At 37.1% G+C, this 25,862-nt stretch overlaps 1 protein-coding gene across 1 annotated transcript in view; it reads left to right on the top strand.

Annotated features, from left to right (window-relative positions):
• Positions 1-639: 639 nt before the first annotated feature.
• LOC149743954 (uncharacterized) overlaps positions 640-25,862 on the top strand; it is a 119,117-nt gene continuing 93,894 nt past the window's right edge. The window contains exons 1-3 of the mRNA XM_089905925.1: positions 640-717; positions 2,080-2,590; positions 9,141-9,231. Coding sequence (XP_089762051.1) covers positions 640-717; positions 2,080-2,590; positions 9,141-9,231 — 680 coding nt within the window. The remainder of the gene's footprint in view (positions 718-2,079; positions 2,591-9,140; positions 9,232-25,862) is intronic.

Raw genomic sequence — 25,862 nt, 5'->3', positions numbered from 1 at the left:
ATGTTGGATTGAACAGCTGAGGGAAAAGAGCCCCCAGTTTTCACCTGCATTTATTGAGAAGAGGCTGGTAGTAGGAGGGATGCACCAACTTGTAGCTTGTGCTGCAAGCTGGATATAAGCTTTGGTGTGAGCATCCTGGTTAACCACTGCCCATGTTCAAATATACAGAGATAGATTCCAACAATCTCTTCCCGCAGCCTTATTTTTGCGTGTGATCTTAGAAGCTCCTGGCATGTAAGTCCAGTCCCCAGTTTCCCAGCCTCTGTAAACCTGCAAAATGAATAGAGAGAATAGTGGAACACAGACCCATTGTTCAAAGACACAGTCACTTTAGGGAAAGAGGAAAAGAACGGGTAGGTGAATCTTCTCTGGGATTGCAGGGTTCAGCTCAATGAAGACTGTCCTGTATAAAAGAAACTTCTCTAAATGGTTGAATTCTTAGCTCTCCAGAGATCTGAGTTTTCTTTTCCCCAGTCCCTGTGGGTTGCTGTGGGGAATGTGCCAAACCTATCATTTGAGATAAAAAGTTATGGTGAGGTAAGCTTCTAGGCTGGGGGAAGGAAGACTTAGTGACTGAAATGGGGGATGCTAAGCACTGGGGGGCAGGAAGGAAGAAGGGGCTAGTAATGGATGTAACAAATGCTGCAGCTGCCGGCAAAGCCTGGATTGAAGTTCCTTCCTGAAAATGAGGACCCGGGCAAGAACGACCACTCAGATGTAAACAGTGTCTCTGACTGGGAATTCTCATCTGCCTGCCGGTGGGCCAGAGCTGAGCAAGTCCTTTCTCTCCTCTGTATGCACACTGAATTGGTTAGTAAGTGACGTGTCAGAGGACAGGAATCATATTCAGTGGATCTTTCAAATCCAGGAGTTTGAGGCTAATGAAATTAGTGTGTGGCCAGGGCTCTGCCAACTAGAATTAAGTCACTGCAGCCACACTGCAATGCATTTTCAGCCTGAAGGGAGCATCAGGGAGGAATTTCGGGAGATTTGTTTCTGAGCCTGTACAAAATAATACTCATAATGCTAAGAAAGATTAAATGTAAATTAATATTGACTACGAGTAACATATTTAAAAAATAATCGCCGAGTGGGGGATGGCTTAAAGTGGAGAGATTATATAATATGGTGTCCAAAGAATAAATCTCCCCTGACCACTGTTTCATGGGCTATAAGTAAGATATATTACAATGGAAAGTAATGGGAACGTTTTTAGTCAAGGCTTCGCTGCTATTGACTTGAGAGCAAATACTCTGAGAGTATAAATTACTCTTGCTATGTGCTGACTCTGAATGAACAATATTTCATGTGCAGTGACATGGTCTAAGCTATAGACTTGGAATTGAATGGCATCTGTTTCAATTGTTTTGTTCTCTCAAGAGCAACTAGATAGAAAAAAGTGGTCAATTTGACCCTTGTGGGAGCGTGTTGCAAATCTAAACCTGTGTCCCTCATACCATAAATGAAATACATTTGTAAATTTGTAAGTGTTTTCTTTCTGTTCATTGATGCTTGAGTATAATCTCAAACTTTGGGAGCAACATTTTATACATAAGTAGTTGGTTTTCTTCCTTTCTTCTTTCTCTTTCTCCTCTCTCTCTCTCTCTCTCTGTTTCTATCTCTCTCTCTTTCTCCATCTTATGTAATTGGATAGAACTGGGCACCTAGGATGATGTGGTGTTACTATAGTGGGATTTTTTTTTTTAAAAAAAAAACAACTCTAACTTACCCTTTTAAAAATTTCATAAATACAGGTGTCAGTGCCATTTGGAATAGTCTCTATAACAATTTCTGTCTCCACATTTACTGTGTTTCAGCAAATTTACCTAATAGATGGTGAGTGAGCAATTTTTAAAGGGGCATTTTTTAGAAGAGCGGAGAGGGAAGGAATAGAGACAGGCACATACTGTATTTGAAGTTACCTCCACGTGTATTTTATGTATGTATACCCATACAATTAAGAAGTCTTTGGATGTTTTATCTTCAAGAATAATTCAGATAATGGATTACTTGAATATCATAAACATTTAGGGTTTAACAGATTTGTTACATATAGACGTTGTATCACGGATTTAAAAGACCATAGCCAGCGGGCAGCGGCGGGCGGAGCGACCGAGGGGCGGCGCGGGCTGGGCGGCGGGTGCGGGGGTCCGTGCTTCCTCGCGGTGGAGGGCTGGGGTTCGCCGAAGACGCCGGGTTGCGCCGCGTTGCCAGGTTACCGAGCGCGTGCCCCGCGCCCGCTCTTCCGCCCGGGCCGCCCTCGGCGCCGCCTTAGCCGCGGTGCGGGCTGCGCGGGGCGCCGGTTCCGCGGAAGCCTGGGTCGGGCGCTGCGTGCGGGACTCTCGTCGCTCGTGGACGGGGCGCGAGCGCGCGGGGGACGTAGGGCGCCGACCTGGGCCTCCCCGGCGCTCCGGCTCCGCTCAGGGCGCCCGCTCAGGGGCCTCCGGCGCGAGGCCCCCTTTGTGGTCAAGATGGCGGCGCCCAGGCGGGCGGCGCCGAGGTGAGCTGGAGTCGGGCCCGGAGAGGGGCGAGTCTGCCACGCCCAGGACTTGGACCCGGGGCAGGTCTCCCGTCTCCCGCGGAGCGGCAGGTGAGTGGGCGCGGCCGCGCGTAGGTCCCTCTCGTGGGGTGGTCAGCTCTCCGTGCGTCCGCAGACTTCTGTCGTCTGATAGTCAGATCTGGGGTGGCCCAGGTTGGAGGCGTGGGTGCTTGATTGGGGAAACCTGAGGGGTTTAAGGACTCTATTGGGATCGTTTCAGACCCCAGCAAGAAGCTGAGCAAGTTTCCTCTTGACTCTCTTCCCGGCTAAGTTTTCTCCCTTCTCTGAAGGCGCCAGCTTTTCTGAATCACCTTGTTACCCGGGGGGATACAGTTGGTGGTTCTGACCGTGGAACGTAGGACCTGGCGCGGGGAAGCCTGAGCTGGTTCTAGTTACTTTGTTTGCAAAGCACTTGTCTTGTCTTTGGAATCTTTGTGTATGTAACCAACGTTGGGAAGAGCCAGCGTTTTCTCCTCCAAAACACTGTGAGGGGTAACTTTTTATACGTAAGAAACAAGATGGCGTTCACATCCGTCTCTTTTCCAACCACTGAGTTTTGGTTGTGTTTCCTTTCTTTAAGTTTGTCTCGTTCTGAAGTGATAACAAACAAACAAACAAAAAGACCATAGCCAATTACACAAAGTATACTCTAGTCTCAGTCCTGCCATTAATTAGCTTAAGTCATTTAATTTTTCTAGGCCTCATTTTTCTCGTGTGATGTTTTTTCTTTGAAAAAGTATAGTTTCTAGAAGTCTCTAATCTCTGTGTCATAGTTCAGCTTGGAGAAAACCTGTTCTTATCCAAACTCCATGACATTGTATTTCCAGCTCCAACTTTGGACTTTGAGTGAGTTGGGGGCAACTTTTTCAGGATATTTTCACACAGCTTTTTTAGTTAATACCAGTCTAGCTGACTTGTCATACTCAGACTTTCTTCCATATTCTTTTACCAGTGTGTTCCTTAGTCATATATATAAAGACTGTTGTGGGCAAAATGACCTCCTGGGTCAGCTTACTGCATGGTCATCGACACAGGGCAGGGAGTAAGATTCTGTGGATTTTACAGAAGCAGATACAGGTTTCATTATCCATGTCCTCTCCCCTTTCATCTTACAAAAACAGCAGGCTTTTCTTGGAGAACTGCCAGATAATGCCATCCTGCCTCCTCACGGGCCCCGGGGATGAGTCGCCCAGGGACTGAACTCCAGTAAAGCAGGTGATTGGCTCATGGGTAGGCATCTGACCTCGGCTGAGTCTATCAGACTCCTCCCCAGGACTTTTCTCTCAGAGAAAAATGGAAGAATTGTCTTTTCTCTCTGGAATTTCTAAGCTGGGGAGATATGACTCTGGGACTCCCAGTGACCATCCAGCACAAGAAGAGACTTTCTGTAAAATAAAGTCTTGCAGAGGTAAGCAGGGCTGAGCGATGGAGAGAGAGCTGGAACCCTGCTGATACTCTGGAACTTGCAGATCCAACTGTATCTGAATATGGCTGCATCCCTGAATTTCTAGTACTTGTTTGTTGAGGTGGTTGTTGTTGTTTGGTTTTTGTTTTTAAATTTCCTTTGACTATTTTGAATTTGTTTTCAGTAATGTGCATTTGAAAGCATCATAGCTAAAAGAGCTAATTTCCTACATTAATGTCAGGTTTGCTGAGTGGCATTCCTTAAGTGAAAAATAATATCCGCTATTTTCTTTAAATAAAATCCTTCTAGCTCAGGTTTGAGATATTCAAAACTCTGCCTCCTACCCCCCTCTTTTCCAACATTTACTATATCACCTTGAAGCATTTGTGACCACATCTTTCCCATCTAGACGCAGTTGAGAGAGAGAGCAAAGACTTGTGATATAAACTGCAACCTATACGCCTCCTACCTGGAAGCTTTAGAACATACTTGATTCTTGTCATTAAAGCAAATCTTTTGTTGTTGTCTCCAGGACACAGAAGCATTTTCATGGCATAATGGAGTACAAAGTACATTAAGCCTAACTTTACTTCTCACCCTCTTTTACTTTAAATAGGCAGAAAAGAACAATCTCAAACACATTTTCCCAACAAATAAAATACATATACGATTATGTTTAGAAGACGTTTATGCAACACATAGTTAGACTGATTAATTAATGGACCTTTTGCCAATTGGCACAGTAAATATATATGTTCAATGTGCTTAATTAAAAAGAAGACAATAACATATTTTTACAGGTTAATTATCTGAGAAGAGTATTGTGCCAGCACACTTGATGCTACAGTATTTCATGTTTGACAGGTAATCTTCTTTCAATTATATTTACTGCTAAATGTTTCTTGGATCAAGCTATTAAATTATAAGGTCAAAAGTAAAATGATACGAAATTACAATGATAAAGGGACACATATCCCACTTTATGAGAATAGAAGTTCTAATTTCTTTTCAATACTACTAGTAGTGACCACAGTACTAATTTGAGCCCTTACTATGAGCCACTGTGCCCATATGCATTTAGTTCTTACAGTAGTTCTGCAAAGGGCATATAATAATCCACACTGCAAAGCTGAAGAATGTGATTCTCATAGCTGAAAGTCACATAGCTGGTGAGTGGCAAAGTCTAGATTCAAACTTAGAGTCGTCTGACAATGCCCAGGTTGTTGACCACTATGTACACTGCTCAATTGTTGCACCAATAAAGAAGTGCTTGAAATAATTATAGATTTGCCTACCCTGAAACTGCAGTGATTTAAAGACATCAAAGTTGCCAGTTGCTTAACCACATCTACTTACAGTAAGAAATTACATTTTATTTCATTTCTAAAACAAGATTAATTCTGCAGGCCCATAGAAACTTGAGCACACAAATCCTACCTCCAAATGAAAGATGCTTGTTTTCCACTATTCAACAGATGGCCCTGTACAGAGGCAATAAATATATAGTAGAATTTTCATTCAAATAAATGAGAAGAGAGGTTTCTTCTTGTCCTGATTCAGTGCCCATCATTATGGATTATGATGGCTCTTCCCAAACTTTACTTCATTCACTCCACTCTTTCTACAAAACTCCAGTAATGGAATCCATCATTCAGATATATGTGCAAAGCGAAAGGACTGTATTAATACAGTTGCTGAAAGTCAAGTTGATAGAGCACGGGAAATACATCCTAATAAATGCAACATTAATGTTTGTGTGGGCCTTGGAGTTAGCGGTAGAAAAATTTTCAGTTTAATGGAATATTTTGCCTCTTGCTGTGGAAGTGTGGCTTAATAGTCTTGTAATTGGTCATTTACAGAATCCTCCATCTCTGGGTTTCATGCTTTCTTTACTCTGCAGCTGTTGATTCCTTCTCTTGTTCTGGATGGAAGATAGCAGCGAAGCCACTTCAGAGGGCTCAGCCTGCCTTTTTGTGTTATTGTTTAGATGAAGATATTTCCATTTATTAAAGCACACTATTTAAACATTTTTATCATGTTTCAAAGTTGACTGTGTTCTGAAGGTATGAGCGCAGGCAGACATAATGGGGGATGTTTTCCAGGAGAGAACATACCCTTATCAAAGGAATTATCAGAATTTTCATGTATGGATTGAGAATCAAATTCTGGAGTTAGACCTGAATTTAAATTCATACTCACAACTTATTACCAGTCTCATCTTGATCAAACGGTTACCACACTTCTCATCAATTTCCTTATCTTTGAAAGTGGAATAAGAGAAGTATGCCTGGTGGAGTTACACATAAAGCTCATCTGATAGAATATTCATAAGGATTTTGCACAAAATATACATGGATATATTTTAGCACCGAGTTTAGCATGCGATTCGTCTTCAATACATTTAAGAGCTATTATTTTATTATTATTATGCTATCGTTAAATATCACTATTACTTAAATGTCATTATTGCTAAAATTGCTGTAAAACTACCGCAATAACCCATGATGAATTCCCCTCTTCTGTTTCCTTTGTTTAAATGGAAAATATATATATAAATCTAGACAGAGAACACTTTAGTGATCCTATTCAGTGGAGTGAGAATTTCCATGGCACTGATTAAAACAAATCCTGAATTGCATGGACTTAAGATAGCAGAGAGGGGCTTCCCTGGTGGCGCAGTGGTTGAGAGTTTGTGACCCGATCCGGGAAGATCCCACATGCTGCGGAGCGGCTGGGCCTGTGAGCCATGGCTGCTGAGCCTGCGCGTCCGGAGCCTGTGCTCCGCAACGGGAGAGGCTGCAACAGTGAGAGGCCCGCGTACCGCAAAGAAGAAAAAAAAAAAAGATAGCAGAGAGGCTAAGAGATTTGAAGTTAGACATCCCCAGGTGTGAATTCTACTGTGACCCTCTTCTAGCTCTAGAACCTTGAGGAAGTTACTTAAACTTTCTGAGCTTCACTACTAGTTTCCTCATCTGTATCTTTTTCAGGACTATTTATCAAGCATCTTCCTGTTCTCTATGCTTGGACGTATCAATGAATAAATCAGACAAGAGCCTTTGCCTGCGTGCTCCTTCTTGCATGCTTTCTCCCTCCTTACACTCTCGTGTGGAAACGGATGTTATAAATAAATTCTGTGCTTTGTCACAAGTTGACGGGCGCTACGGGGTAAGGAAAAGGATGTGAAGCTCACTGAAGAGGCTTGGGTTGGGAGTGCTGGAGGAGTGTACAGGTAGGTTCCGGTTTTAAATAGGGTAGTCAGGGTGGATTTTATAAGTTGACATTTGAGCAAAGACTTGAAGTGAGGGAGTTGTCAGAATGTATGATGGGGAGACCACTCCCTGGGAGCAAGAATAACCAGTCCCCAAACTCTAAGGCAGAAATATGCCGGGCAGCTTGGAGGAATATCAAGGAGGCCACCCTGGCTGACTTAGTCAGTGGGGAGGAAGAGACAGCAGGAGGGCTGGAGGTCGGATATGTGATGGGTTGGATTGGGTAAGTCCTGGGAGGCCATCACATGCATTGTGTCTTTTACTCTAAATGTAGGCAGCCAGGGGCAGGATTTTAGCCGAGGTGTGGCATGAACTGTCTCTTGTTTGAAAAGCATAACTCTATCTGTGGCCTTGAGGATGTGGGGAGAGAGTGGAGTCAGGGAGAATCTCGGGAGGCAACTACAGGATCCTCGAGGTCTATGCTGGTGGCCTGCACCAGGCTGCTAGCGGCTGGTAATTCTCAGAAGTGGCACATTGGGAAGGTTGTGACAGCATTTCGTGGTAGATTGAATGCAAGAATGGAAAGGAAGAGGGAGTCAAGGGTGAATTCGAGATTTAGGGCCTGGGAAACTGGAAAGGTGTGGTTACTGTCACCCAAGATGGAAAAAGTTTGGGGTAGAGCATGTTTGGGGGATTAAAGACCAGTTTTGGAGGTATAAGATTTGAGATGTTTTCGTGACGTCCAAGTAGAGATGCTGAGTACACAGTTGGATACACAAGTCTGCAGTTCTGAAGAAAGGTGTGAACTAGAGATACACTTTAATACAATGGAGATATTAAGAATAATGACATGGAAGCGCTATTTTAAAGATAAAATGAAGTCATGCAATTAGCACTCTGTCTTCTCAAAACATTGAATAACTGTTAGCTAAAATAATTACCTGAAATGAAAAAATACCTATAGTTTGTTTTGTTGTTTGCAGTAAAAGTGAATAAAATGTCACAATTATTTTAATAGTATTTGTGACACAGTAGTTTTAGTTAAGACACCATGACTACAAACATTTACAAGAAACCTTTCCGTCTCCTACTTTTCACTCTGATAGGGTACTTGGAACCATATTTTGTAAGGTTTAAGTTAGTTGCCATAGGGTACCTCTTTAATTAGAAGTAATTCTGAACTGTCTAGTTCCATGCAGTTTTATATACATATATGTATAATTATTATTTTATGATTTATCAAACTCAGTTGAAAATTTGCATCACTGATATACATTAGAATTTAAGCATTCACCCAGGTATTCAAGGGAAAAAATGTACTTGTCTTGTAATTTCCATAGGGGAAATTACACATCTTCCCTTCACTTTGCAATTGAATTTGCAATTGAATGCAGGGGAAATACTATCTTACTGGTCTTTGAGTTCCCCTTAGCTATCTGCAAGTCCTTAAACAGCCTTTGTGGCTTAACCAAAATTCTCTTCCATCTTCATTCCGCTAACAGATATTGGTCTAAGCATGTGCTTATACTAAAAAATGCATGACCACGTTGTCTCTACACATCTATAATTTTATGTTAACACTATCATTATGTAAGCTATACTTGAATTGTAATTATAACAGATTTTATGTCAACACACATCCATTTCTAGTGTTCATCTGGTGTTCAAGGGGAGAGCAGCATGTCGTAAATTTTATCAAAATATAACATCTGAAGAATAGAACAGAGGGTAATTGTGTAATTCTGTATTCACTCTAATTAAGTTCAGTGGAGTTGGCATAATAGAATTAAGATGAAAAAAAAAAAAGACATTGAGGTACCATGGCTCCCTCTCCTAACACACCCTTTTTATATCCGAGAGCAGAGACTCAGCACCTTTCTGTACAGAAATGGAGACAGGAAGAGGCCAGAGGATGAATGACAGGCACGAATGAGGTGGAACTTTGAAGAGCAACATGGAAATGAAATAATTCTTTTGTATTTGGTAGGTGGGGAAAATGTACCAGCGTGTATGCCTACTGGGACCACGTTTTCCAGAACAGTTAAGCCCAGTGTCAACTATGCTGTCCCACCTTCCTCGTAAGTAGGAACATACTGTTACTTGAATCTTTGCTTCCTGTTTCTTGATACCTGGTTGAGAAGATTATCACAAGAACTGCATCTTGTTAGCAAATACACTGTTTTGAAATGATTGACACTCACTGAAGAGTGGCAGCTCCAAGCTTGCTCTCTCTTGATCTTGGAGTATTTAAGTCTGGAGTGCAGGAGTGGGTTATGGGGAAAGACCATTGGAATTCTTATGTCTTCAGCATAATGGTTATAGCATAATGGTTAGGAGTGTAGGTGCTGGTTCCAATCTCTGCTTTCCACTTGCTAACCATATGAGCTTGGGCAATTTACCTGATTACCTGAACCTCAATACTCCTGCCTATAAAATGATGTTAATAATATTTCATCCCCATAGACTTGTTTTCAATGTTAAAATGAAGTCACTTACACCAAGCACTTAATACAATGCCTAGAGCATAGTAAAGTCTATTATTATTACTATTACTACTACTACTATTATTATTATTACTATCACGATGCCAGGTGCTATTTTTCCTATGCCTTATTCCATTATCTTCTGCCCTGTTCCCCCATTTCTGTCTTGTTTCTGTACAAGGGTAGGTTTGTCACAGAGCATTTTCTTTCCCTAGTGTCTGACTCTTAGTCATCAAGGTGACTGGTCCATGACCCCGGCATTCATTGCTGCTCGTTGAAGCAACCCATTTTGAGAAGGGGAGTTGGATATTGATGCCAAGTTGGGTCAAGGAGAGAGAATTTTCTCTCTTCTGCACTCAGAGAGCTAAGTGAAATATTCAGGCCTCAGAAGGAGAATCAGGCAAAGGGCAACATGCTTAATTTCATACCTTAGTGATTAAGAACAAGTCAGACAGGCTGGATTTGAACTCATTTCCGTCATGTACTGACAACGGGATCTTAGGTGCTTTTGTAACCCGTCTGAGGCTCAGTCAACATCTGAAAGAGACGAATAACATTATCAGAACCTAGTGTATAGCCTCGTTGTAATAAGTGAGTAAATCCTTTTAAAACGTTCAGCACGTTGTTTGGCATATAAACACTTAATAAAATTTAGCTTCTTTGACTACTACCGCTGCTAATATTATTAAGTAGCTGAGCAGATCCGAGGCCCATTTTTTTCTTAGATTGCACATAATCATTTGGACAACCAGCTCACATTGATCAACCGTTGCTTATATATAAACCCCCATGAACCCAAAGGTGCTTTAACTCTCTCCCAGTCAGAGCCTGTTCTGGGGGCAGAAGCAACACCGGCACTACCCCCGTCATCTTTGCCTTTATTGTCACTACACTCGCCTGCCGTACTGAGCACTTTCTGTTTGCCAGGCACCAAATTTAGCCCTGCGTATGCACTATATCATGTAGTTCTCACACTCCACTCAGGTGGGAGACATTATCATCATCCCCAGTTTTCAGGTAAAGACGCTGAGGTGTTGGAAAGGTAAGAAACTTGACCCACAGCAAGAGATGGAGCCGGAGTATTCAAACCCTTCTCTCTGACCTCAAGAACCCTTAAATATTAGCATACTACTACATCCTGGTAAGAAAATCTGCTTCCAGCCACTCTGGTGAGAGTAGAAATGATTCTCAGTCCCCACATTCCTCTATTGCCCATGCCACCCTAGCCTCAGGACTAGGGGGGAAAGGAAGTGATCTCTTCAAAGAGCAGCCAAAGGGAACCTACTCCCTTCTGCCTTTTCGTAATCAACTAACCAATATTTTATTTCCTTCTTAAGAGTCCCCACATGTTCCTTTTGGTACTTAGCTTGGCCTTTTAGAATTCTGACATTCTGTACGTGACTCATCCACTGTATTTCATGTTAATTTATTGAGGTCAAGTATAGGGTCTTACTCATCCTGAAGTCCAGTTATCCCCTGTCACATCTAACTCTGTTCTCTTCTTCTTGTAGGACATCTGCAGGTATTTATTTGAATTTTGTTGAATTGTTCTCATCAATAGTACATTAAAAGTTATACAGAAAGTGCTTTCTTATAAGGAAAACCATCTAAATAGATTTCTAGCTCTTTACTTTTTATAGCACTATTGTAGAGATTTTAGATCTCCAGGTAATACTTTTTAGATTGAGTTCTTCATATCATCTTATTTTTACATATAATGATAAATCTGAATTTTCTCTATCAAACCTCCGAGACTTCACTGGCTTGTAACTTAGCTTGTTGATTATGTGTTGTTGACTTTTCCATTTACAATGATATTTGATCCTGGTAAGGATGGGGCTGGGTGGGAAGGTACATCTTAGGGCCATAAATTGGTTTTGTAGAGAACTAACATAAAGATCTAAAGCCTCATCATATTTCTGCAGAACTCATGAATCATTTTATTATAATTCCATTCATTCAGGGAGTATAAAACCATTTTCCAATTGTTATTCCTAATTTGTTCATCTTCTCTTCCTTAGTCTTAGTGAGAAGAGAGCAGGCTGAATGGAAGAAAGTCATTATGACCACTGGGGCCCCTAGGGTAGGCATCAGTCCCAGAGTTTTGTTTTCATCTCTCCGCTATTAATATTGGCTAATGTCTTGAGTGCTTACTTGGTGCAAATTACTTAGCCGACCATGGCAAATGGATTGTGTCATTTCATCCCCTGATAGTCATACAATTAATGTATGTATTATTATGATATCCCATAATGCATACATGGAACAGAGCCTCAGAAGTAGTTATTTGCTCACCAAAATATGGTAGATGTGGAATTTGGACTCAGGTCTGATAGACTCCTAAATCACTCCTGGTGATTTTTACCACTAAATTAAAGTTGTATACCTCTGGAGAGTAGATAGTTTCTAAAATTTCCTCAGCTCTAACGTTTTATAATTAAATTTTTGTCTGATGGCAAGCTTAACAGTTAAGATGGGTAGGAAGGAATGCCAGCCTGTTGAATGGAATTTCCCTGAAATAAGCCTGTTTTATGACACCAGTTCATTCATTCACTCAGCATGTATTGAATGTTTGCTCTGTGCAAAGGCATTTTAGGCATCACAGTGGAGTGAGCGCCCCTTCCATAGACTCTCCTGCAGCACTCAGAGAAGTCTTGGACTGGTTTGCCTGTTATGGAATGGGGCTTGGTGATAGAAGCCTGGTTTGTCCTCCACTGATATAACTAAGACATACTCATATGAGTTTATAGGCATCTTGAAGCCGTGGGATAGTAACACACATGAATCTTACCATTTTTGCCTGGGATTAATGATATAAAGGCTTTGGATTTGGGTATGGAAAATGGGTGCAGTTATGGGCGTGTTGGTTCTACATATATATGGACATCACGTGTCATCAGCCTGCAGCTACCTGCCATTCCTCACTACTTCTTTTCACAAACCAAACAAGTACCTTCTTATCTCTCCTGTGGATAAGCTCTTGACAGTGGCACTAGGGCCTCCCTCAATAAGTACATCATTGGCTAAACCAGTGCTTTCTCAGATATGCTCATTGAACAGCCCTTAAGGTGGATTGACATTCCACTGCCTAGAATAGAATATGGTGTTCTTTAGAAATCGGGGGGAAAAAATAGGCCACCAGATGTACTTTCTTTACTTTAAATTGTTTATATATATATATATATATATATATATATATGAACAATTGTTATATATGTGTATGTATACTTGTTCATATATATGAATGATTTAAAATTGAAGATATATATATATACACACACATATATATATGTATATTTAAATTTTGGCTTCTGTTAGCAAGTAGTAAATTAAATGATTAGCAGATCCATACTGCAGGGAAATAACCAATCAGATTTCATTCAATAGCTTGCTTTTTTGTAGATTTATGGTTGTGATTTTATATCTGCAGGTATGTTTGCTGAAGAAAATATTTCTACCACTTTACGCAAAATTAAATTCATTTAATACCAATGCGGCATGTCTCAAATGTCTTAATACAGTTTTAATCTTTAATCGCATCAGAAGTATGGAATTAGAAACATACCCCAAAATCATTTGAAGATATAATTACTTTCATTTCCCTTATACTTTTGAGACTTTTGAAAAATAAGTATTTAGTTGTACTTATCTGTTTCTGTCTCTCTAAGGATAGCAAACACTGAAACACAATTATTTTTAAAAGTCAATATTAAAAGTATATTGTCCAAGATGATCAAAACTAAGGAAGTGGCAAAGAAATTCAAAAATTTAACCTTTCAAAGGGTGCTTTTTTTGTGAATGTGTAGTACTTGTTCTTCTGAAGGAATTAATCTTTTTAAAAATTTAATTAACTTATTTTTTATTGAAGTATACTTGGTTTACAGCATTGTGTTAATTACTGCTGTCCAGCAAAGTGACTCTGTTATACATATGTATATACATTCTTTTTCATATTCTTTTCCATTATGGTTTATCACAGGATATTGAATATAGTTCCCTGTGCTATATAGTAGGACCTTGTTGTTTAGCCAATCTATATATACCAGTTTGCGTCTGCTAATCCCAAACTCCCAGTTCATCCCTCTCCCACCTGCTTCCCCCTTGGCAGCCACCAGTCTATTCTCTATGTCTCTGATTCTGTTTCTGTTTCATAGATAGGTTCATTTGTGTCATATTTTAGATTCCACATATAAGTGGTATCATGGCATTTGTCTTTCTCTTTCTGACTTACTTTGCTTAGTATGATAATCTCTAGTTGCATCCATGTTGCTGCTGCAAATGGCGTTATTTCATTCTTTTTTTTATGGCTGGGTAGTATTTCATTGTATATATGTACCACATCGTCTTTATCCATTCATCTGTTGATGGACATTTAGGTTGTTTCCATGTCTTGGCTATTGTGAATATTGCTGCTGTGAAGATCAGGGTGAATGTGTCTTTTTGAATTATAGTTTGGTCTGGATATACGCCCAGGAGTGGGATTGCTGGATCATGTGGTAGGTCTATTTTTAGTTTTCTGAGGAACCTCCATACTGTTTTCCACAGTGGCTGCACCAACTTACATTCCCACCAACAGTGTTGTAGGAGGGTTCCCTTTTCTCCACACCCTCTCCAGCATATGTTATTTGTAGACTTTTTAATGATGGCCATTCTGACTGGTGTGAGGTGGTACCTCATGGTAGTTTTGATTTGCATTTCTTTAATAATTGGCAGTGTTGAGCATCTTTTCATGTGCCTATTGGCCATCTGTATTTCTTCTTTGGAGAAATGTCTCTTTAAGTCTTCTGCCTATTTTTTTGATTGGGTTGTTTGCTTCTGTTGTCATCAAGTTGTATGAGCTGTTTGTGTATTTTGGAAATTAAGCCCTTGCTGGTCGCATCATTTGCAAATATTTTCTCCCATTCTGTAGGTAGTCTTTTCATTTTGTTTATGGTTTCCTTTGCTGTGCAAAAGCTTGTAAGTTTGATTCTGTCCCCTTTGTTTATTTTCATTTTTATTTCTATTGTCTTGGGAGACTGACCTAAGAAAACATCGGTATGATTTATGTCAGAGAATATTTTGCCTGTGTTCTCTTCTAGAAGTTTTATGGTGTCATGTCTTATGTTTAAGTCTTTAAGACATTTTGAGTTTATTTTCGTGTGTAGATAGGTTCATTTGTGAAAGGATGTGTTCTAACTTCACTGGTTTATATAAGGCTGTCCAACTTTACCAACACCACTTGCGGAAGAGACTGTCTCTTTCCCATTATATATTCTTGCCTCCTTTGTCAAAGATTAATTGTCAAAGATTAAGTGAGGTGTGTGGGTTTATTTCTGGGCTCTGTATTCTGTTCCATTGATCCATATGTCTGTTTTTGTGCCAATACCACGCTGTTTTGATTACTGTGACTTTGGAGTACTGTCTGAGTCTGGGGTGGCTATGCCTCCAACGTTGTTCTTTTTCTTCAGGATTGCTTTGGCAATTCTGGGTCTTTTATGGTTCTGTATGAATTTTAGGATTATTTGTTCTAATTGTGTGAAAAATGTCATGGGTAATTTGATAGGGATCGCGTTAAATCTGTAGATTGCTTTGGGTAGTATGAGCATTTTAACAATATTAGTTCCTCCAACCCAAGAACATGAGATGTCTTTCCATTTCTTTGAATCATCTTCACTTTCCTTTATTAATGTCTTACAGTTCTCAGCGTATAAGTCTTTTGCCTTCTTGGTGAGGTTTATTCCTAAGTATTTATTTTGGGGGTTGTGATTTTAAAAGGCATTGTTTTTTTACGTTCCCTTTCCGATATTTCATTGTTGCCATAAAGAAATGCCACCAATTTCTGTATGTTAATCTTGTATTCTGCTACCTTGCTGAATTCGTTTATCAGTTGTAGTAGTTTTCATGTAGAGTCTTTAGGGTTCTCTATATATAGAATCATATCATCTGCATCTAATGACAATTTTACCTCTTCCTGAAGGAATTAATCTTGAAGTTCTACTAAGACTTTTGGGATACCTGTTTTAATGAGCCATTACTTCCTGCCTGAGATTGCACTATGCACCAGAGATTCTAGAATTAGCATAATAAAACTAATAATGCAAACAACAGCAACAAATCTTCACAAACCTTCCTTGCAAGGAGGTAAAGTCCACTGGAAAAACAGACAAGTGAAACACACATTCAAAATGGCAGTGATTCTCAAACATTTATGTGCTGAAAAATCATGACAAGCATGATAACCAGGGCAATTACTAGACCCCTTCTCCAGCTGGTCAGGTGTAAGGTCCTGTAACTCAATTTTTGGTGAATGCCTCCAGGAGAGTCTGAGACAGATGTTCTCAGTTGTCGTCAACCTTTAGTGTGCATCAGTGTGCATATCTAACTTTTCTTGGTTGACACTGGGGTCACCCTTCTCCCTGCCAGCCTGTAGCTCTCACTTCAAGGAGCTCAGCTGGTGGTCCACTCTATTGCAGGCTATTCTACAAGTTCCGGACGCCAAGGGAGATTGTCCTCTTGCTGACCCTTCTTCATGGCCCTCCAACCCAGACTTACTTATCCAAGAGCCATATTTAACTCCTTTCAGCAGCCACTCTTCCAAGAAAAGGAGCAGCAAAAGTCCACAGTTCCCAGGCAGAGACCTGTGAGGAGAAGACTTGAAGGTAGGGGAGGGGCAGAGGGGTGAAGATAGAGGATATTCCCCTTGAACTCCTGCAAGTCATGACTAAAGTAGCTCTTTGTGGCATTGGATTTGCTTTAAACAATTAAAAATCAGACTATTGACTAGCACACAAATATTTATAAAATATACAAATAAAACTATTGATATCTTTGAAGCCCATTTTTAAACAAAAGGAACATTTTTAAATGTGCCAGGATATAAATTATGGGTACCTCAGGATTATTATAACTTTTCTATAACATTTTATTAGATCTTTATGGTGTTTTTAAAAATGTTGGCCACTGATACTTGAAATTTGATAGGTATTTATAAAGTTTCCTCAAAGGATTCTTATGACAGCTAAATTTTTTGACTATTTAGACAGACACTTTTGGCTGGCTACTCGGTAAAGTACCACGTGCTGTGATTATTACTTTTTGTGCTTTCCAAGTCAACACCCAGATGCCTGTGAACCTGACCTGCACAGAGTAGTTATTTTGGTTCTTTAAACTGCCTGCCAGACGGTTGCAGTAGCTTTTTCATATGGGCAGATGGCCACTCCAGAACAAATCAAAATATAATATTTGGTCTCTGAACTTACTTCTGAATTCAAATCTTTGAATATGAATGCTAACTCAGATTGAATTTTGGGTTTGACTAATTGTTTTGATGTTCTTAGGCAGTTTTCATGAAACATATTTGATCAAATAACTTAATATGGACTTCACTTCTTATTAGTTGTATAATGTCCCTTCTGGTGTGTTAAATGCAATAAAAATTTGAGCGTATATACTAATATGTAGCTCCTACCCAGCATATGATGAACAAAATATGTATTAACAAGAGACATCAATCCATTTCTGAGGTTATGCACGTAGTTTACTGTTGAAATGCGGTAAAACTTTAAAATTTGTAATTTCTGGTCAGAGTTTATGAGAAACATGAATATGAGCAAGATAGGTAAATTTAGTGTTTTTTTAACAAGGTAGGTATGGCACAGACTTCAAACTATAACACAGATTTCAAGCAAACAAGGGTAATTACATTGATTTAAGCAGTTCTTTCCCATTTATTCATATATTTTTTGTCTTAATTCAGACCTAGCTTAATTCACCCCTCCCTCCCTCCCTCCCTCCCTCCTTTCCTCCCTCTCTCCCTTCCTTCCTTCCTTCCTTCCATCTTTCCTTCCCTTTCTTCTGTTCTGCCTTTCTTTCTCCTATCTCTTTAAACTGCAGTCCTGAGTAAAACGGATGGTTTCAGATTAACCTAATTAATTACAACTAAATAGCCACTTATGTCATTAACCCAGGATACTTCCCTGGGCTACTCAGATCGAAATGTAGGTTTCATATTTTCAATGGAACAATGTTTGTTAGAAAATATATTTCATATTATAATCTTTATAATGAGAAAAATGCTAATTAAAACCAAAACCATTAGTCACCTGTAAGATTTGAAATATATGAAAAGTTTGATAACACTCTGTTGGTGAGGCTAAGGAGGAAAAAGCAGTCTAATATCTTGTTTTTCAAAATGTAAAATGGGACAACATCCATGGAGAAGATTTTATCAATATCTAACAAAATCATAGCTGTATTTGGCCTTTGATCTATCAATCCCTCTTCCAGGAATCTGTTCCAAAGATCCAAAAAATGACATGTATCAAATGTTCTTCAATGTAACATTATTGGTACTAGTAACAAAATTGAAATCACCCTCAAAATCCAAAATTCTAACACCAAAATCCAACAGTTATATAAACTGCAATATATCTACACAGTGGATTACTATGTACTTGCGCAAAGCAGTTGGGAAGATCTCTACAAAATGGATTAAATGGATTATATATTGTATATTTTGGAGTATAAATTGTTAAGTGATAAAAGGAAGTTGCAGAAAACTGTGTATAGTATGTCACCTTTTGTGTAAGATACCCTCCCTTCCTTCCTTCCTTCTTTCCATCCTTCCTTCCACTCCTTTCTCTCTCTTTCATCTCTGTTTCTTTTCTTTATTATTTCACAGTTTGTGCTTTTTTTTTATATTTGCAAAAATAAATAAGGGAAGGAGAGAAGAAAAACTCATAAAAATTGTTCCCTATAAGGTAACTGTCTCTCCATTCTTAAAAGTGAGACGTTGAAATCGTCTACTATTATTGCACTTCTGTCTATTTTTCTAGTCAATTCTGCCAGTGTTTGTTTTATATATTTAGGTGCTCTGATGTTGCATGAATATATATTTGTAATTGTTATATCTTCCTGGTGATTTGACCTTTTATCATTATATAATGTCCTACTTTGTTTTTGTGATAGTTTTTTGTTCAAATTGACAGTAAATTTTAAGCATAATTAACTGTCATTAGCACAAATTCATGAACTGTATCTTCGCTTTTCTCATTTTTTGAAACCTTATATTTATAATCATAGTTATTTATATTTGATAAATAAAATTATTTATAAAGAATTCAAGTTATAAGTAAATGGAAATGTATCATTCAATTTTTGTTTTCTTGCTAGTGGAGGACATTAAGCAAAACTAAGATTTTTAATTCATAAATATGGTAATAAAATTGAACATGTATTTAAAGTATTGAAATAGTATAACTGAAGAATAAAAGAAACATTATAATAAATGCTTTATTATCATTAATGTTAAATTCTTTTGATTACTGATTTTAATTGAAGATTTTAAAAATACACTAAAAAAATAAAAATACATTATAAATATATTTGCATTATAAATCTATATTTAAAACTTGTAAATGTTGATAGAACTAATTGTCCTGTTGAATAATGGAACAGAGTTCCTCATCTAATTATTTAATTTTTATGATCCTTGTGAAATAACAGTTAACTATTTGAAACGTGCTATTCATTTTTGTATGTGTTTTACAGAAAGAAATTGTATTCTGTCATAGCTTACATTTCTAAATTCAAAAAGGCAAATATTTCAAGGCCTTTATTATCTTGATCATTTTGACACATTTAAAAATCATCCAATTTTAACAAAGATGTCCTTACCAGGAAATGGTAAGTTCTACTGACAAGTTAAAACAAATGATCAATTATTATTTTTAATTATATTTGTTGCTGGGAAAAAGAAATTGTAGAAAACTAGTCAGAGAAGAAGGATTATATCCTTTAATTTGTAATAAATTGATTTGTAAAGATGGGTGATGTGATGCCTAGCTGTGAAAATAAGTAACATGACAAGTAAATATTAAAGCCATGGAAGTGATCTAAAAATACCTGGATAATTATTGCAGATTATATAAATGTGGGTTTCTGGGGTAGGATTGGAGGTACCAGCCACTTTCCACTGGAAACAAAGCTTCAGTGACTTATATTCTATTGCCAGAAGAACTGGGGAATTTAAACATAGAAATAGAGTAATTGGATGATTTATTTCATAAGCATACATTTTTAAATGTTGCTGATGACTTTTCTTGAAAGTAAAGCCAGAAGGATTTTAAGATTCTTAACTGTAAATATTAGAAATGATTATTATAATACTTTCCATGATAAAATTATTTGAAACTTACTCTTGTATATTCCCAGTGAAAGGTGATTCTTATTTTTTATTGTGGCTAATTTAATGAAATAATATTTTATACAAAACACAATTTTCCTAACTTGGAAATTATAATTAAGAACACATTTGAGTTTTGAGTGTTGTCATTTAGACTGTGGGCATTATCAGGGCACAATAATCCACTTGGTGAAAATTTAGTCTAGTTGAAGGCCAATTATTTTACTTCCTTGTAATTCACATGATATGTCCTTGCAAATAGAAGCAGCCGCTAGCCAAGTAACTAGGGAGAAACGAAGAGCCTTGGGTGGGTGATATTTCAAATTCAACAGTATAAAGCAAAGAAAAATAACACATTTTAACACATAAAAAATGCTAGAAAAAATGTTTACATGCATGATTCTAGTTTGGTAATTGCTTCTATTCTAAATTTTTTCATATCAATTCAACAATAAGCACCTTCGTATCATATAAATCACTATCACTTATAAGTAAGTAGGTTGTAGTTTTAAAGTATTTGGTTTTATCAAGTAATATATGCTCATTAAAAAAAATCACATGTTAAAGAATGTTTTATATTAAATATCAACAGAGTCAGATCACTTCTTCACTTCTAAGTCTACTCTCCAGACAAGTTCTTCACAATTGTTTATATTTTGGTTATTTCCCTTCTCAAACAATATATATTTTCTGAATTTATTAATATCAGATAACATTTATTATTCCCCCAATATCAAATATAAATATTTAACTCACTCAGGTCCTCTTCTCCAACTGTTTTAGTCAATTATGTTATTGTTTTGGTTTTTCTGTCAATTATCTTTAGTATAAACAATGTAATTAAACTCAATCATTTTTCTATAGTCCTTTAATTCAGTTTTCATACTTTATATGACAATTTTAATGCCCTTGTTTCTCTACCCAATATTCTTCACAATCTGCTTTGTGTAAGTTACATTTTTATCATAGCTCTTGGATTTTCATTCCATCCTTAAACATAGCATCTTCTTTCCGTGGCCTGAAGATTGACTCAAAATTGAAAGTAAATAAACAATATTTTCATCATTATGGTTGCAATTGAGCAATAAAATACCAATTATCTTCCCATCTTTAGGAGTTCAAATCCAAATGCCCCTTGAGGGAGAATGTTAGGCTGAAAGGATTTCCTCAGTTGGTAAAAAATCATTTAAAATTATATTTGGAAAATAATTTCCATCCTCAGTTTCTGTCATTTTTGGAGGTTATATTGGCCATTTAAAAATTGCATGTACTGCTTTTATTCTCAACATTTTTCAGTTCTAAATCATGCTTATCATTATGTTCTACTACCTTTATTTCTAAAAAGTACCTGTAATGATCTCCACTGGAATTTTATTACCTTCTCTGTTGGGTTTTCTCTTTGTTTTTCTTTTATCATAACTTTCTTTTGCTTAATTTACATATTAGTTTCTTTTCTTCCCTTAAGCTCATAATGAAAGATCTTCATAAACTCTGAAGTTAGCAAATAACATTCTGAGTCCTAAGCACTATAGTTTTGATTTTATAGCTTAGGAATTTCTTTAATCTCCTAAAAATGAAATATTTACATATATATAGACAGTATGTGTTCCCCCAGCTGATTGGTAAATAGGACTCTCTTCTATTTAGGTCTGAACTCAAGTGGGGTATTATAGGATGAGAGGCTACACACAGTAATCTCTTTTTTTCACCTGATCATAGCAGTCTGCCTTGCTGTTGATGGCACAAGCACCAAACTGACAAAGGCTTTACTATGAATCAACATTCAGACTATTGATCTTATTTAGGATTTAAATGTTTTATTTAAATTTTTAAAAAAGTTTCATTTTGAAGTAATTGTAGATTCATTAGCAGTAATAAGAAATAATGCAGAGGGGTCTCATGTACTCATTTCCCAGTTTCTCTCAATGGCGACATCTTAGATTATAGTACAATATCACAACCAGAATACTAATTTTTATGTAAGATGTGTGACAAGTCAAGGCCCAGTTTTTTTTAACCTATCAGATTACTCTAGTACCATTGGTTTAAAAGGCTATCTTTTCTCCATTGAATTGTTCCTTTCACTTTTGTCAAAACTCATTTGGGCATATTTGTGAGTTTATTTCTGAATTTTCTGTTCTCTTCTATTGGCCTATGTGTCTATTCCTCCACTCACACCACACAGTCTTGATTACTAAATATAGTATAAGGATGAATTGGGAGATTGGGATTGACATATATACACTATTGATACTACATATAAAATGGATAACTAATGAGAACCTACTGTATAGCACAGGGAAGTCTACTCAGTGCTCTGTGGTGACCTAAATGGGAAGGAAATCCAAAAAAGAGAGGATATATGTATACGTATAGCTGATTCACTTTGCTGTACAGTAGAAACTAACAAAATATTGTAAAGTGACGATACTCCAAAATAAATAAATAAAGCAGTAATTTAAAAAAGATAAAGATAAAAAATAAGGCTTAAAATTGGGTAGACTGGCTTCTTCTACTATATTCTTCATTTTCCAAATTCTTTTTGTTCTTCTAGTTCCTTTGTTCTTTTCCATATATATTTTTAAATAATCTGGTCTATACAAAAATTCTTGCTGATGTTTTGATGAGAATAGTTTTAAAGTTATATATCAATTTTGGCATAATTGAAATCCTTACTGTTATGAGCTAAATTGACTCTCCCCAAAATTTATGTGTAGAAGTCTTAACCCCCCAGACTTAACAATATGATAATGTGACTATATTTGGGATATGGTCTTTAAAGAGGTATTTAAATTAAAATGAGGTAATTAAGATGGGCTCTAATCCAACCTGATTTGCAATTAGGACAGACACACATAGAGGAAGACTCTGAAGGTACAGAGAAGAGATGGCCATTTAGGAGAAAAGAAGAGAAGCCTTAGGCAAAATAAAACCCTGCTGACATCTTGATCATGGACTTTAATAAGCCTCCAGGATTGTGAGAAAATATATTTATTTTATTTATGCTACCCAGCCTTTGATATTTTGTTATGATGGCCCTTGCAAAACTAACAGTTACCAAGCTGAAGCTTCCAATCTATAAACACTGAATGTCTTCCATTTATTTAGAACCTTTTTGATTTTTTTCATGAGCATTTTATAGTTTTTGATGACAAGTCTTGTAAATATTTGATTATTTGGATATATTTCTATATTTCATTTTTGAGTGATTATAAAAATCTCACTGCCCATAGTTAATTCCTAGCAAATAGGTTTACAATTAATATTTTATGTTTGTTTTATATCCTGTATCCTTGCTTAACTTATTAATTCTAAAAGGGTATTTTTTGAGTATATGTGTATTCCTAGACTTCAGTTTGTATATAATCATATCATCTGCGAATAGAGACAATTTTATTTCTTTCTTACCTACATATCTGTCTTTTAATTGTTTTTCTTGCCTTACTGAACTTGCTAGAACACCTCATACTATGTGAAATGAGTGCGGTGAGAGTGAATATCCTTGCCTTGTTCCTGATCTTGAGGAGGGAAATAATTCAGTCTTTCATCATTAAGTATAAGTTAACTTTGGGATTTTTGGTTTTGGTTTTCTTTTTGTTTTTGATTTCCATAGGTGCTGTTTATCAAGTGGAAGAAGTTATTCTCTTCCTATTTTTCTGAGAGCTTTTTGTTCGTTTGTTGTTTTTACAACATGAATGGTTGTGAAATTTGTCAAACCCTTTTTCTGCATTGAATTATATGACCATGCAATTTTTTTTTCTTTAGGATTGGGTAAATTACATTGATAATTCTTGAATATTGAACAGGCTTTACATGCTGAGAATGAATATCAATTGGTAATGGTGTATAATTATTTTTATATATTGCTAATTCTATTATTAATATTTTGCTAAGGATTTCTACATTTATTTTATGATGGAAATTGGTGTGTAGTTTTCTTTTTGTGTATTGTGTTTTTCTTGTTTTGGTATTACTATAATAATACCGTCATAGCAATAGAAATAAAAATCCAGTATTTTACTTCAAAAACTGTGATCCTCATGAACAAGATCTGTGATTTCTGTCATTAAAGATGTGGGGATAGGGAACTAACAAGCCATTATTTTTAAGTTTAACACTTGTAATTTATTGTCTGGAATCATATGATCATTTATCATATGTGATTGCCAATAGGTGAATTTTACAACTACAGTAAGGGGTGGTGGGGAAGTACAAAGAGATTCTTCTAATACCAGACACAAAACTGAATTTCTGTGTAATTTAGAACAAATTGATTTAACCTAATGGAATTGAAATCTCTATGCTGTAAAATGGGAATTATGATGCCAACTATTAACAGTATTGGGGAAATCAAATGAAATAATATAAGTAACATCTTGTAAGAACATAGATTTTTTAATAAGCTCGGTGAGAAATTAACTGTATCTCTATTCTCTATCTATCATCTATAGAAATAGAAAAAAATAGAAAGATCGGTGTGGGCTGGGGATAAACAGGATTTCCACTTCCAACATCCATCATGTCCTTAAAAGAGAATGTAGACTAGGCTTTGGTGGGTTTGACAGGAAAGTCAGAATCCAAGTTGCTCATAAATATTTCACAGGAAGGACATAGATGCTGCTTAAAGTTCTTTCTGAATGGTGTTAGGTGACTTGATTCTGAAAAAGCTTTGAGCTTAGAAAAAATGAGCTTTGCGTATTGACAAGAGTCCTCACATGGGAACAGAGTCAAAATTAACAGACTCTGCAACCCAAAGGAGGCTGGCTGAATATTCCCGCTACCTTTGCTCTGATCATGTGACCATCTCACGCTTCTGTCACTTTCATTAAATAAAAATTAATCTTAACATATTTGGGCAGGAGTGGGGGTGGGTTGGCATGGGTGTCTACTCTGTCAATTTAAAAAATATCCTTTAGTTCTCATCACCTAATCAGTTGATTTCAGCTCCATTTTCTCCCTTTTCTTTCTTTATCACTGCCTAACCTTGTCCCCTAGGAGTTTCAGACCTTGTTATTCATAAATGGCATAACTTCGTGCACCCTTTTCCTTTTTACTCAAAAGTTTTCTTTAAAATCAAAGGATTACCTGGCTGATTATAAAATTCTTGCATCACATATTCTTCCTCTTAGTATATTTTAGATACTGATCAAACTGTCTCCTTGCATGAATATTACTGTGAAGATGTCGAATCCATCTTGATATTTCACACTAGTAGGGGGCGTGATTTTTTCCCCTCCTACTCCTAGGATTCTTTCTTTGTACCTGAATTTTAACATCCTTACCAGAATATGCTTTGATTTGGAATGGTAGGTATGAATGTTAGGTTTCATTATTTCTTGGAAATCTATGAGCCCCTTCAGTCTACACATTCAACTTGTTTTTATTTCAGAAAAATGTTGAAAAAATTATACTTTAGACTCTTTCTATATTTTCATTTGCTTAGTTCTTCTTAAAAATATCAATAATGCATGTTAGATATACCTTTTTAAAGTCTAGCGTTCCATCTGTGATCATGTTTACATTCCCCTTTCTCTCTCCCTGCTCCACCTCCCTCCCTCCCGCTCTTTCTTTCTCTCGGAGTCACCCTCATAACTACTTATAAACATCTAACTTTTTCCACCTATAACGGGCATTATTCTCTACACTGGCTTTTCATTTTTTGTCATATTGTGACATTTTGCAACTCAATTCTATATTCTTTGGGCATCCTATAAAGTCTCTTTGGAATACTTTTTTCTCATTGTTCAAATTTCACTTATTACTTATAAAGATGGTATTATCTATACATTCTGTGAGAATAATGAGAAGCATTTCTTTCATTCCTTTGTTTTACTGTAACCATCTTTTTATCAGAAATGACCGTTTACTGATTTAAAGAAAAATGTTTTGTGCATAGAGCACATATCATTTCCTTTCTAAGTATGATCCATCTTTGAATTATTTTTGCTGCTTGCCAGAGATGTTGACAACTATGGTAACTGGGACTATCTGGGGCGTGGATTCAGAGGTGTTGACTCCAAACTTTTCCTCAACAAATTGCTTGGGTGACAGAAAAATCTTCTTT

Source organism: Delphinapterus leucas, unplaced genomic scaffold, assembly GCF_059928025.1.
Source record: "Delphinapterus leucas isolate spDelLeu-1000000601 "Yukka" unplaced genomic scaffold, BTC_Dleu_Yukka2 spDelLeu_asBTCV2_sq40, whole genome shotgun sequence".
In the NCBI taxonomy this organism is placed as follows: Eukaryota; Metazoa; Chordata; class Mammalia; order Artiodactyla; family Monodontidae; genus Delphinapterus; species Delphinapterus leucas.
This window is presented reverse-complemented; position numbering and strand designations above follow the sequence as displayed.